Source organism: Pungitius pungitius, chromosome 20 (genome assembly GCF_949316345.1).
Source record: "Pungitius pungitius chromosome 20, fPunPun2.1, whole genome shotgun sequence".
NCBI lineage: Eukaryota > Metazoa > Chordata > Actinopteri > Perciformes > Gasterosteidae > Pungitius > Pungitius pungitius.
The window spans coordinates 9328209-9342310 of record NC_084919.1 but is presented as its reverse complement, the minus strand read 5'-3'; the positions used below and the strand labels follow the sequence as shown (position 1 = coordinate 9342310).

The window sequence follows — 14102 nt, the reverse complement described above, 5'->3', positions numbered from 1 at the left end:
AAGATAAAACCAGTCACATCACTATCACATTAGCTTTGGTGGTTAAACGGGATGACTGTGTTTTCCGATATTCATCCCCCACTTTACCAGTGAACTTGCAAAATGAGCTCTTGTGACTTAGGTTTGATGTGTGACTTAAAGCAGCTGAGTCAATGCTTGGGGATTTAATTGGATGCAGCTCATGTCTGATTCTGTGAGCAATGGAAAGACCATGACTCCTTGATTGAGCTTAACTTGATTTGGATTTTAAATTAAGGTCAAAAGAGACTCTATGTTTACTTCTGGTACAACGCAGTCTGTGTCTGTGCCTCTCTGAAGACCCAACCAGTTTAATGAACCCGAGCAATCATGCTGAGCGAAGAACACAACATAGGAGCAGGTACCATAAGACGTGATTGAACATGTACATACTTCATCACCCAGTTGAAGCCAAGATGAGAAAATTACAACTGAATGCAGTACTTTTTGTGGGAGACAGAGGGCATCAACATACTGTCAGGAACTATAAATATAGTTGAATGAGGAAGGTGTTAAATGTAAAAAACACATACAGTATGTAACACATTCCCTCGGAAACATGGCCTGTGAAAAAGCTTAATAGGCTTTGTAATTGTTTATTTCGTGTACGTCTCTACCCAAAATGGCTTCTTTTGAATATCACTGTTTACCAAATACCTCCGCCGCATGATCAAATCAGGGTGTTAAAATAGTATTTTATTGTATTATTACATGAAACAATGTGTAACAAAGCAGTGTAACAATGTTTTTTTTCACAGTTTCTCAGGCACTTATCTACACGAAGCTTATTAAATATTTTGTTGTGGTGCAGAGTGAAAACATATTGTGGCAAAGCAATGTGTCAATAACACTTGTTGTTGACTCTCATTATACTCTCTCCCCTCTGCAGTCAGTGTCATCGCTAACTGTCAGTGGAATCACACTTGTACCATGGTTTAGTTATAGTTGCTACAGAGTCTTGAAATAATCATTGGCTATGACGAGTAGAAGCTGCGATACACCGCCGACTTACATGCACAGTCTCACGTTGGTTCTGTTGCAGCAGCCATCACGTTTACTGTAATCATGTTGCTCAAAAGGAAACCCGATGTATCACAGCTTAGGGTGGGAATAAAAAAAAAAAACACATCAAGGCAACAATGTCCAAAAAAAATTAAAAATGAACAAAATAAAGACTTACTGAAGAATGAAAGATAACTCAAATATAAATACAATATACAAGATAATAATCCTCCATCTCTTCACCTTCTGACCCCATCTCACTCTCCCTGCTAAACACAGACAAACACACTCGCACCTACGTGAGAACAGACACACACTCGACCAGGTGGCAGACTCATATGCAGGAAGGACTGTGGAAAGGGGCAAACATCTAATTGATAATGAGCCAGATGGGACGCTTAAGTGTGTGTGTGTGTGTGTGTGTGTGTGTGTGTGTGAATGAGAGGGAGTGGGTGGATGTGGATTCGGCGGTGTGACGTCACGTTGTGTTGACGGAGTACAGGTGGAAGGGGAGGTAGAGTCACTCAGTCTTTGTGGGCAGAACCTAGTCTCAGTGTGTTACCACAGAGCCGCCTCGCTCCCTCTCCCTCGTCGCTCACCTCCTGGTGCAGTGTGTCTCCCAACCATCAGTCTTGTGTCTTCAGCTGTGGTGGAGAGAAATAATAGAGGAAAAAAAAGGCATTAGGATCTGAGATTGAAATAATATTTGGAAAAAATCTTTGTGACATCAGCAGGATGTTTTTCCTAACCTGGTGGAAACAACCATACGCATATTATTACTGCGACAAACAGTTTCCACCTCCTCCACATTAGTTGGATCAGAAAACATTGCTGCACATTAAAGTTCACTAAACGTCACATAGTCAAGATATATTTCAATCAAAACAACGGAAAAAGCCCACTTAAGCTCCTGTGAGGCTTCGTAATTTAAATTTAACAAAGGTGTGGTTTCCTGATGGCGTACGCAGCCTGTGATGGAAGGAGGGAGGGAGGGAGGATTCATTATCAGTCTTTCAGCACAAGTTCATCTGCCCCTCACACAGCGCTTCCCTTTAAGACCCCAGACTGCAAAAAAAGGGGTCAACGGTGGCATTCCTACTTTGATATCAAAGGTCCCCTGGTTACGCATACCCTGAACAAAGGCTTTTTCATCTGTTCAGTGGGCAAAGCCCCTCCCCTGCTCCCTAATAAAAGTGGGGCCCATTGATGTCTCGAAAAAAGCCCCTGAGATGGTTTGATAGGCCAACAAAGGAATTTGAAAATAACAACCTTCGTTTACTGTTCCATTCCTAGCTTTTTTTTTACTGAAATACTAAACACAATTCATTGAATTAAAACTACATATTAATTTAAAAAAAAAAATCCCCATCAAGGTTGTAAGACCGGTCTCACCTGCTCATGATGCTGCTGTGATCTCCGTGGAAACAGGCTCGATCTCCTTCACAGCCTCCTCAATCACCTCGATCACCTGCGCCATCACTTCTGCGCACTTTCCCGACGGTGTTTCTGGTGCCTCTGCCTCTGTGTCTTGGCCCGGGGCGGCCTGGGGTTCTTCTGACAGTGTTGGGAGTTTGCTTTGAGTCGCGGTGCTCTTCACGTCGGTGTCTTCAGCCAAAGAGCCGTTGCAATCGAACCCTTGGGCAACATCTTCCTCCACTGACGGCTCCTCAAACACCTGCGCCGTCTGCAGTACCACTTGGACCGGCATGTGAATCGCAAGCACTTCGTTCTTCTCTGAAGGGGCCTCTGACTTTGATTCCTCCAACTGTTGTTCCTCCACTTCGGCTCCTTTTTCTACACTTGCTTCGTCAACCTCTGCTTCTTCTTTGCTCTGTTCCTCGTCGACTTGTTCCTTCTCCTCACCTGCCTGATTCTCTGCTTTTATCTCTACGACTTCTTCCTCTACTACATTTTCCTCACTTGCTTTTATCTCCACCGCTTTCAGCAACCCTTCGGCTGGTTTCTTCTCCTCCACAGAGGCGTCGAGGCTCTCCGTGACGACCTCGACTGCGACTTGGTCGATGACCTCCATGGCAACTTGGAGCAGCTGAGGTGACTTTGATGCTGGTTTTCCGCAGACAACCGCAACCGGGGTGTCAGAGATAACCGGGCTGGTCTCCATCTCTTCCTCTATTGTTGCTACAGCCTGGACTGGTGTAGAAGTGGCTTGCTCGGGCTCGGGCTCAGGGGCATCTTCTGAAACTTTATCCACGGCATCCTGAATGACAGCCTGGGCAATGGCGATGCTCTGAGCCTCGATCTCACCCGCCGGCTCCACTTCCGCCACGGTTTCCTCCACATCCTGGCCGGGCTGCTCAGTGACTGCGCCGATCTCGGACTTCGCCTCCACAGTCGCTTGTGCTTCAACCTCCTCCCGGGTCTGCTGCACCTGGACGGGTTCTTCACCGACGGCCTCTGATGTGTTTTCCAGGGCAACCAGGTCTGATGCCGCCGCACCGACAGGCGCCGCAAGGACTACCGTTTGGGAGATAACAACAACGTCACTTGGTTCGACCACAGAAATGGTTTGCTCAGTCTCGTTTGTGACACAGATCTCCGTTGCATCTATGGTGGAGACTACCTCTGCACTCACACACTGGACTTCCTCCTTTACAGTATTCTGTTCTGTTGCAGCAAGGTGCTCCACAACCATTTTCACTTCCTTGGTTTCTACAGATGGCTCAGCGACTTGTATGCTCTGCGTGCAAATGGCTGCTTCGAATGTTGGTGTGATGGGATCTCCTCTGATGACCTCCTCTGGGAGGTTCTCGTTCACGGTGGGAGGCTGAATGATTTCAAACTCCCCCTGAACGGTGCTGACACTCACAGCCATCTCAATCTCGGGTTCATGGCTCTCAGCAGCTTGAATGGCTATCAGGTCATCTGAACCTGCAACGACAGGCTCAAGCTCGGTGGTGTCCACTTGGTGCAGTTGGGCATTGCAGATGGAAATTTCTCTAGAGATGGCTTCCTGTGCAATTGCTGGCTTATCTTCCAGTGACAACTCTGTGGTTAAGCCATCATTGATCACAGCCACGGCCTCCACACCAGGCATCACAGGCTTTTGAAAAGCTACTTTGGCAATCTCCTTGGTCCCGAGGCCGGTGCAGATAGCCATGGCGTCATTGTGAGCGTGTGGCTCCAGGATGGTGTGGGTCTTCGACTTTGCATTTTCAGTCGGTGGTTCGTACTCTGTTTGCTCAGAGCCTACTTCCACTGGTACGTCTTCAACGGTCACACTTGTCTGGGGGGGGATTTGACTGATTTCCGCTTGTAAGCCCTCCATCTCCTCCTCTGCGCTCTCCGCCTTGGGTCCTTTAGGAACAAGAGTAGTTTCTGCAGATGGAGCTGGAGCAAAAGAGGTTACCTCGGCCGTGGACAGTCTGCGCCCTGTGCGTTTGGGGACTTCAAGAGGCAGATTATCCTTGTCCTCAGTTTCTTCCTCTGCGGTATCGATGTCGACTGACTTTGGCGTGGCAGCATTCTCCGCCTCCTCCGGGATGTCACTGAGCTGCTCGTGTTTATCGTCCCCGTCTTCTGCGGCTGCTGGGATCCATGAAGGAGATCTATCTTCGGTGGAAACGTCAACGTGGACTTCAGCGGGTTTTTCTTGGATGACCTGTTGAGCTGGTTCGACCTGGTCTTCATACTCTGATAGAGGAACTACAGCTGGGGTGTCAGAGTCCTCCTCACTCTGTTCGGTGGATGCTTGTTTCTCAGCCTTCTTCTTTTTGCGTCCGGGGAAGAGCTTCCTCAAAGAGAATGACGACTCATCTTTTGGTGCCTCGCTGTCTGACTGGACTTGTTCTGTACTGTCCTCCAGCTTTTCCTCACCTTTGGCCTTATTCTTTGGCATAACCATGCGTTTCAGTGTGTCCCAGGTGGACTCCCTCTCAGGAGATGGGCTCAAAGGTTCAGTGGAAGAACCAACTTCTCCGTCACTCTCTGTGGTTTGGGAACTGACAATGGCAGCCTCGGTTTTTCTCACCTGCTCCCCTTCCAACGCTGCTGCCACCGATTCCTCTTCGACCTTGGTCTCTTCATCGTCCGAATCGGACGTCTTCCTCGTCCTCTTTTTGGGTCCACCCATACACATGAGAGCCTCCCAGGAGACAGAGGTGTCCATTTTCTTTTTGGGCTCCTCGGTGCTGCTGGCCAGTTTCTCAGTGTTTTCAGTCTTTGGTTCGTCCTCGGCTGGCTTCTCCTCCTCTGCCTCCTCCTCAACACTCTTATCTGCTAACGGGGCACTCTCAGAAGAGGACAGAGTGGCCGACTTAGCTGTTTTTTCAGCTGCAGCTTCATCTTCACTTTCAGAAGACCGTTTGACACGCTTCTTGGGTGTGACCAGTTTCTTGAAGGAGGACCAGGCAACGATGCCGTCTTTTTTCTTCTCTCCATCAGGGGCAACTTCCCCATCGGTCTCTTGGCTGGACTCATTCTGGGTCACCTCCACAGCAATAACTTCCTGTCCCACCTCCTCAGGAGATGCGGGCCCACTGTCGTTTTTTTGATCCTCTGCCGACTCAGTGGAGGATTGAAGCTGCTCAGCCGCGGGTTCAGCAGTGAGCTTTGTCTCAGTGTCTTTCTTGGCTTTCTGTTTCTTAGTTGAGAGCTTCTTTAAGCCAGCTCCAGCGAAAAGCTTTTTCAGGGGGCTTCCCTGGGGCTTGGCCTTCTCCTGTGATGATAGCAGCTCAGCCTCATTAGTCACCTCTGCGGGGACCTTCTCTTCTTCTGCACTCGGTTGTGCTTTTTCCTCTTCTGGTTTGGTCTCCTCAGAAGGTGCAGCAGCAGGGGCCTCAACAGCGACCTCGGGCTCTGGGGTACTCGCTGATTTCACCTCCTCGGGAGTGGCTGGTGTCTCCTCGGTAGTTTGTTGTTCAACGTTGTCTTTCTCCTCCTTTTCTTCCACAGCAGCAGCAGCAGTTTCTTCTGTCTTAGCTGTCTCTTCCTCAACAGCGGCCACCTTGTCTTCCTCTTCTTTTGTTTTCTTGATGCTGGCCTTCTTTCTCAGATTAGAGAATAGTCCTCCACTGAAAAGCTTCCTGAAGGGGGACATGGTGGTCTCTCCTTCCTTTTCAGCTCCTTCCTTTTCAGCTCCTTCATCAGTAGCCTCAGCAGCTGTGTTTTCAGCTGGTGCGTCAGTGGTTTCAGCTTTGTCCGCCTCGATGGCTTCGGCCTCATCAGTAGGTGCCTCTGCAGCAGCCTCCTTTTCCTCAGTTGAGCTCTTCTCCTCGGCAGGGGCAGCCTCTTCCTCCTTCGTAGGTTCATCAGTCACAGCATCCACCTCTCCTTCTTCCTTATCTTTGACGGTCAATAGCTTAACAGGATCTTTCTCCTCACTTTTGTCCTTTTTCAGCGTGAACTTAAAGCCCACAAAGCGAAAGATCTTCTTGAAGCCTACTTCGTTGGCCTCTTGGGGTTTTTCCTCCGCTGCTTTCTCCTCAACAGCTGAGATGTCATTAGCATCAGGAGACTCTTTCTCCACTTTTTCGCTGTTTACTTCAGGGGCCATGTCGCCCTGGATGGTGTCCATGATCTCAGGAACCTCCTCCTTCTGAGCCACACCATCAGGCTGGCCAACTGAAAAGACAAAGAAAACTCACTTTAGCTTTACTTCCTCCTCTCACAGCTCCTACTGTGAAACATCACCGTATTCACATTCTGTTCACATGAACATTTTTTGAGCCGAGCTGGGATTTGTAACTTACAAGTTATCATATTTGGGTAATGATTAGGATCTCAATCTGTGTTTAATGAAGAAACGATGCGATTACTAATGGAGGGGGACTCCATCAACTCAAGGGGGGGGTTCATTGCCATCTGCATTTAATCAAAAACGTTTTGTAGAAAGGATTTGTTATGATCTTAACCCCCTAAGAAGATTTAACAAGCATTTGAGCACTAAATTGATTAAGGACAATTTATTCAGCCAAGCTAATAAGTGTGCTTGAAAAAAGTGCCAAAAAATAATAGTTGAGGCATTGAACCAAAAAAAAAAATCCCCAAAGGGAGTTATATAGAAACGGTTACACAATGAGAGAATTGCTTTAGGACATTTGTGAACTATTGAACCAAAACATGGGAGCAGACCCGTTAGAACATCTGGCAGCCACCATTACTGTGGTTAATTCCCAGGTACAATACTTATACATCTCATATCTCATACCACAGACACATACACACAACGTCTGCCTGACATGTGTGTCCGTGTTTTGACAGAGGAAGGCGTAGGGGGATTATGACCTGCCAGTGTTCAAAGCTTTTTTCTTTTTTTCTATGCCTTTCTCCTCAGATCCCACTACAGGAAAACCTCACATCTGATACCCCCGGACTCTCAGAACAAATTCCCAGGACCTTTAATTCCAAGATATCAGCTTTCACACAGAACTGTGAGAAGTTCCTCCTTTAGAATAATACTAGGTTCCAAACAAGGTGTTGGATACCATTTCACATCTTTAACATGATTTGCTGCGACCTGCTATGAAAATTGTATACAGTATTTATATAGATCTGGGAAAGATGAATCTTGTGTTTTGACCCACACAAAAATGTTAAACTATGTGCCCACATCTGTCCACATCCTTTTCGTAAATTATATGTTTCACTCGGTAGCACTGCATTCCTAGAATATTTTAGCTTTAAATTAAAAAAGAATATATATTATTTTTAGAAATTAGCAAAAATCAGTGTTTCACACTAAATGTGCACAATATACTAAACACATTCTTTCATACCCTGATGTTATTAGTGAGGGCACGCCCATATCCTATTCATAGATTCGACCTAGGTGGAATGTAAGCTATGTTTGGGAAATGTATTTAAAGATGAACGCAATCAGAATTTAAATACCAGGGGACTTCAGGAATGTTATTATTTTCATTTGGTTTGACTGTGCCCATCTAAGATTCCAACCAATACAATAAACGCCTCTACTACTGCCATCCCTCCTTAAAATAAAAAAAAATGTCCCAATCTCCTTGACCCAAATTCCACAACAGCAGGATGGACGGGGACCCACCCCCATCCCACACTCACACTCACACTCAAGCAAACACAATAGCATTCTGACCCTCTCTGGCCCCCGAAAATAAAGGAAGGGGGGGGGTGGTCCACTTTCCTATTATAAAGACATGCTGCAGCTTGGGAGAAGTTTGCTGACTTAATCAAAATAGTGTTAATATCAACATAAAAGGCCTGGGTGATTTATAAACTACAACATTCTCTCCCAGTCTCTATCACATAGGTCTTATTTTCAGGGTTCCATCACACAGCAAAAAGCCATAACCAGAAGAACAAAAGAAGACACAAAAAGGGTTCACGTTTGTGTCTGTGAAACCTGAATACAATGGAAAATTCAGCTCAATTATGCAAAAACAGCAATGCATGTTAAAGCCAGCTCCTCTAAGCTGAAAGCAAACGAGGTTCGATGCAGCAAAGACCTTTTGAATGAGTGTGTGTGTGTGTGTGTTTGTGTAGGAGGATTCCAACTGTTTGAGAGCCAGACGAGGCTGTGTGTATCTACATGGATAATAAAACAGGGACCATGTTGATTTAACAGACTGCTGGCATGTCTCCCGTCTTTTTGATCTTTTTTTTTTTATTATTCTTTTACAGTCACACAACTGTTAACATCCTTCAATGATTTGGTTTGTGGTTGGAGGAAGTTAATGTGTGGTGGAGAACGCTTGAGTGTTTTGAATAGCGACTACCAGAAAGAATGTGGGTGTAAGGGGTGAGGCCACAGGGGGCCAGGACGGGACAGTTAAGAGATGCCGTTAAGGGGGTAGGGTCTCTGCCCTTGGGCCAAAAGCCAGTACTCACTTTAGAGGGTGTGACATATGTCTGGCACACACACACATTCTTAGCTGAAATACTTTGTTTGTGTGCGAGTCGGAGCATTTGGTAAGGTGATGCTCTCATATCAAATATCAGCACCGCCGCACCCACCTCCCCTCCAAAAAAAAAACAATTAAACTCTCCTCCAGTGAGATCAGATCATGTTTATGTTGTGGCTGTTTCAGCACTAGTGTGTGTTTGTGTGTTGTCTGGGGGGTGGGGTGGGGTTAGGGTGGAGGAGGGAGGGGGGTGTTGGGAAGCTGAATAGGAGCTATTCTTCCAAGACACTATTTGCAAACTTGCCAAATATATGTAAATCGTGGTGGTAATTATCAGTCTGGAGGAGAAGCCCTTTAAACAAAAGAAGTCAGTTAAAAAGAGGGCAAGGGGACTCCCCACCCACCCCCCCCCCCTCTCCCCCACCACAGACACCAAACAAGCGCTCCCTGTCTGCATCAAAAGGTGTGGTCGAAGCCTCTCCAGGGCTCCGCAGGACCCCCCCGACCATCACCAGCACTAACGGCACCCACTGTAGCGCAATTTATCTAATCAAGGAGCAGTCTGAACCGTAAACACAGATACACATCGTTGCTTTGCTTTTCCATTTCTGTGCAGGAACCGAAACCTCAGGTCACCACAAAGCAAAACATTACAGCTCTGCTAAACCATCACTCCCAATTATGAACTTAAGAAGAATTGGTCCTGGCATGCAATTAATTTCATACTCCACCCCTTTTCCTCCCTCCTTGCCCTTTGTGGCTAAGCTGCAGAATAACCCCACGGGAAATTAGGATCTCACTCTCTAATGAAACGCTTCACATGGGACGGGACAGAGGCAGCTGGCTCAGACTCACAGTGCTGTGAGCTAAACGCAGACTTTGCAAATGTTTCTATGAAGGCCTCTTCACATGTTTATTTCAGGCAGCTGTCCATGTGTGAGAGTTATTCCCACGTGAAGAGGTCGGGTGGTAGTAGAGGATGAATCCTTCACAGTTCAGGACACTTTATGGTTGGCTTTGACCGGAGATGTTAAATACAGTGGATAAACAGGATTTTACTGTAAGGGATGTTTTCTTGCACATGCTACTGTGGATTCACACGATTGATGTAAGAACACTTGATGATGCACTTTTCAAAGAGTTTCAAATCAGAAAACTACAGCATCAAAACATTATTTAACTTTCTACATGAGGAGGCTCTGCAGTGGCCAAATCCAAACCATCACCCACCGAGCCAGAACCTTTACAAACCCAATGCTAACTAACCACACCCTCAGCACAACAATACTCTCCGCTATTCTCACTCGTGTGGAGAGAAACCAACGGTTTCTGTTTCAGGTACATCCTGAATACAAAACAAATCAAATTTGCCCTTCAACGTATGGAAGTCAATTGTTTTATCACAGTTAGAGAACCCCTTAAATTGTTCATTTTTAATTAATGAGACCCCATTGAAAAAATATGTCTTACCCGTTAGAGTTATTGTTCCAAGCATTTGGTAATAGATCAAAAATTCTTCCTTCAAAATCTTCGTAAAAAACAGATATAAAAAAAAAAATCTAAAATCGGTCCCTCTCTCGTCTTCCTTCACTTTGGTGCACACTGGGTTAATTCAATAAGGTCTGCTCCTTCTTCACTGCTTGACTCTGTCTGGGGACAGAAGCTGTGTGTTCCTGTCTCTCCTGCAGCGCTTCTCAGCCAGTATGAACAGAGGAGAGGAATCCACACACATTTCAACAGGCTGACACACATGTCATGTTAGGGACCACCCCCGCCTCCCTCTCCCTCCTCCCCCTCCTTTCTTCAGCTGTTCTGAATGAGCACCCTCCTCCTCCTCCTCCTCCTCCTCCTTTACACCCCCTCTGACTCCCCTCAGACCTCACTGTCCAGCCCGGATGACTGGAGCTCAACGTGTGTTTTCTTTAGGAAGTATTTGCCTCCAAAGTCCCACATAGCCCACTTCCTTTGATTCCTGAAGCAATTTCGTACAAATCCAATTCATGCACATTGTTTCTACGCTCTCCTCCTGGTCTTAAACCCAGTCTGTCCTCAAAGGGCAGTTTCTCACAGAACAGCCACCACACCCGGTCCCTCGTACTCCCCCCCCCCCCCATGTGTCTCCCCCACATCTCATGGCTCATGTCCCTGGTCATGTGTAGGAATGTTGATGGAGGAAAACCAGAGGGGATTTCAGCGGGTTACTGGTATTTGATTTTTTTTTTTTTCTCAGACCAATCCCAAATGATTTAAAACGAAACATGGACGGGGGTGCCATTGAGTAGCTGCCTGGCCCATCTGAATGTTAATAGGCTCCTCTCAATTACGCCAAGGCAGACACGTTGAACTTTTGTTGGAGGAGGTGTGTGTTGGGGGGGGTCGGGGGGGGGGGGGGGGGGGGGGGGGGGGTAGAAGGAATGCAGATAAATCCTCAGGTAAATACCAGGACAATCAGATCTGTCACACTTCAGCATTGTCCGAGAGGAATGTGTGAATTCCATCCAGAAGGCTCCCAAACTGGTGATAACAGCAGAAACCAATACCGACTGCCGCCCTATACTGTATATAAAGCATTTACACATGTATAATGCAGTAATTAGGCAACTACTAGCTGCAAATGATTGATTATTGATGGGACACCCAGCAGACTGTACACTATTTTTTATTTTTAAATCATTTTCTTAGTTCATGTGTTCCTGGAAGTCTTTTTTTACATCATGGATTCTGAGGAGTTGAAGGGGGGAGGAAAAACAAGAGCTACAGCTCTAATGACATCATATTTTCAGTATAAAGTTCCAGGATCATGTGGGGAATCTTAATTATTATTACAGACAACTTTTACTTTTCTTTTGCAAAGAGGACAAGCATTCTGAGGCAGGCTGAGAGTATATCATGAAGGAGCCTTTCATTTGATCACCAGGGAGGCTTTCTGTTGTTCAAATGACTCATCCGGTGGGCTTTTCACTATTTGTACCATTACATTTGACTGTAGTCTATATTATGCTGAGTGAACAGTGAGTCACACCGAAGGGAATTCAGGGGTTGATGAGAGTACCTCTGTTGCGTCGGCTCTTCCTTTCACTCCCAACTTCCTTCAAATGACTCACACACACATCAGTCACATTCCCGGACTTCCACACATAGCGAAATATTTTAATTTAGGCAGAGCTTCAGGCTACAATCAGCTCTATGGGAAAAACGTGCATATGGTTCATTGTGGAGTTGGAAGAAATGTCTGGCATTTTATTTAAAATCTTTATTTTCAAAAAATCCAACGAGATGAATAACCAGCTCTGACTTTATTCTGCTAACAAATACGTCTTTCTGTTCACCAAATACTATAAACCACTTAGTTTTTCCCCCTAATTTGGTTAACCAATCAAGCCTTACAAACCCGCTATGACCAGGATAATTAAAAACCCATCTGCAGCCAAACACCGTTTAAACCTTTATTTCAAACTCAACCAACTGCAAATAACTTTTGTTAAAATGGCCCACAGCCAAAATGTGACAAGTCTTGTTTTTTGTTTGATCAACAGCCCAAATACCCATAGAAAGGTATTTCACTCAATGTGACATCATATGACTTTATTTATGAACTGAAATCAGATGATACATAAAAAATTATAAACCTTAAAAGCAACTTAAGAGGAAATAAAAAGGACAGTGTATCAAGATAAAAGCTAATTTAATTCTATTATATTTCAATCACAACAATAAATGAATGAAAGTGTATATTGTATTAAATCCCCAATCAAGTCCGGAGAAAACAGTGCCGCGTCTGAGACGGCGACGCCCTTCATATCTCTGCAAATCAAAAGCGTGCCTGAGCTCAGGAATGTTTGAGGAGGGGTCTTCAGGGGTCTGGCGGGTGGGGGTTGGGGCGCTGGGCGGAGGAGCTTTTTGCAGCCTGTAAAGAAGTAAATGACATCATCGGACAGCAAAGAAGAAAACGCCTCCTACTCCACCAAGAACTGGATAGGACGATGTTGAAATAATTGGAGGAAAGGGAAACGAGGGCCCGCGAGTGTGTGAAACTGAGCGAGATCAGAGAGATCCTTTATTTCTCCTCCGTTGTTCTCCATTGCTCCTTTCGCAACGTTGTCTTTACCTCCGAAATCCACACGGTTCGCATTTAATCCTTCTCCACCACGTCCCCCCCCCCCCCCCCCGTCCGTGTCTCTTCCATCCTCTCGAGAGGCTCCATCCGGACCCCTGTGCAGGGGCCGCAGGGACGGACAAGAATGTCGGGCAGGAAACGCAGTCATTTCTTGACATCATCACTTCCTTCGCGCCCGTTTCCTCGATCTTCACTTCCTCCTGTACTCCGCACGCTCTCTCCAACCGCCCTTCCGTCTTTTTACTCGCTGACGTTATTTCTGCACATAACTTCATGCAGCGCGCCGAGATGAACCCCGTAGATGTGACGTCTTAAGTGTGAGAATTTCGCGACCCCTTTGTTTAGATTTGCTGGAAAACAATGGAGAACGTTGTTTAGAGCTTTCAGCATAGAGGGAGAACATTGTGGTTCTGTGAAGTCAATCTTATCTTGCACGCAACCAGAAACAAATAAACTGGAGATCACGTACGCGTGCTTCTGTGACTGTCGGTCCATTCTGGGTGCCACGAAAAAGTGAAGAGTAGTAGGGGGACGTCTAGCAAGTTTTACCGTCTGTTCTACTCGCATTGCTGAAATATTTACGCTGCAAGTTGTTGTTGTTTATGCATAGTCTCGTCCTCCAGTGCAGACTGAGTTGCGAAAATGAAGAAGTGTTGATCTAAAGAAGCCGCTTTGGGGATGATCCTCATTTACAAACGGGTGTGGCATCAAAGGGACGAAAGCTGGTCAACATGATGCTTCGATGAGATCCAGACAAATGGGCGTTTCAGAGGATGGTGTATTATCAGAGGTGCTGCTGATGGCAGTGTTTAATAAATAGATGGAACAGGCTCATCTGCTCTGTGAGCCAAAGAAGAGGCTTCCCACTCCGTCCCCAGCTGTGCTGCATGAGAACAATTGCTCGTATCCATCTTCCTCTCCTCGGCCCTTTGTATGGCTCCGTTTAGCAATTGGCAGAGGTCCATTAATGAGTCCTTCATCTGAACTCAAAAAATGGTAATCCTAACAAGTCAATCTGTCTAAATAATTTTTTTTCCTCGCAAAGGTCAGTGGAGATAACCAAATGGATTGAGCCATTCCACTTGTTTCCACAACAATTTGACTTATTTTGAGATATTTTTCTACAAACA

The 14102-nt window shown here is 46.0% G+C and overlaps 1 protein-coding gene across 2 annotated transcripts in view; it reads right to left on the bottom strand.

Moving 5' to 3' along the window:
* Positions 1-787: 787 nt before the first annotated feature.
* akap12b (A kinase (PRKA) anchor protein 12b) overlaps positions 788-14102 on the bottom strand; it is a 32898-nt gene continuing 19583 nt past the window's right edge. Inside the window, exons 1-3 of one of the 2 annotated variants that reach the window (XM_037448944.2) lie at positions 10326-10582; positions 2413-6600; positions 788-1664 (exon numbers count right to left, since the gene is read on the bottom strand). In XM_037448944.2, coding sequence (XP_037304841.2) covers positions 2417-6600; positions 10326-10350 — 4209 coding nt within the window. In that variant the 5' untranslated portion in view covers positions 10351-10582 and the 3' untranslated portion in view covers positions 788-1664; positions 2413-2416. Of the gene's footprint in view, positions 1665-2412; positions 6601-10325; positions 10583-14102 lie in introns of those variants that run through there. The other variant, XM_037448943.2, reaches the window with a different exon arrangement.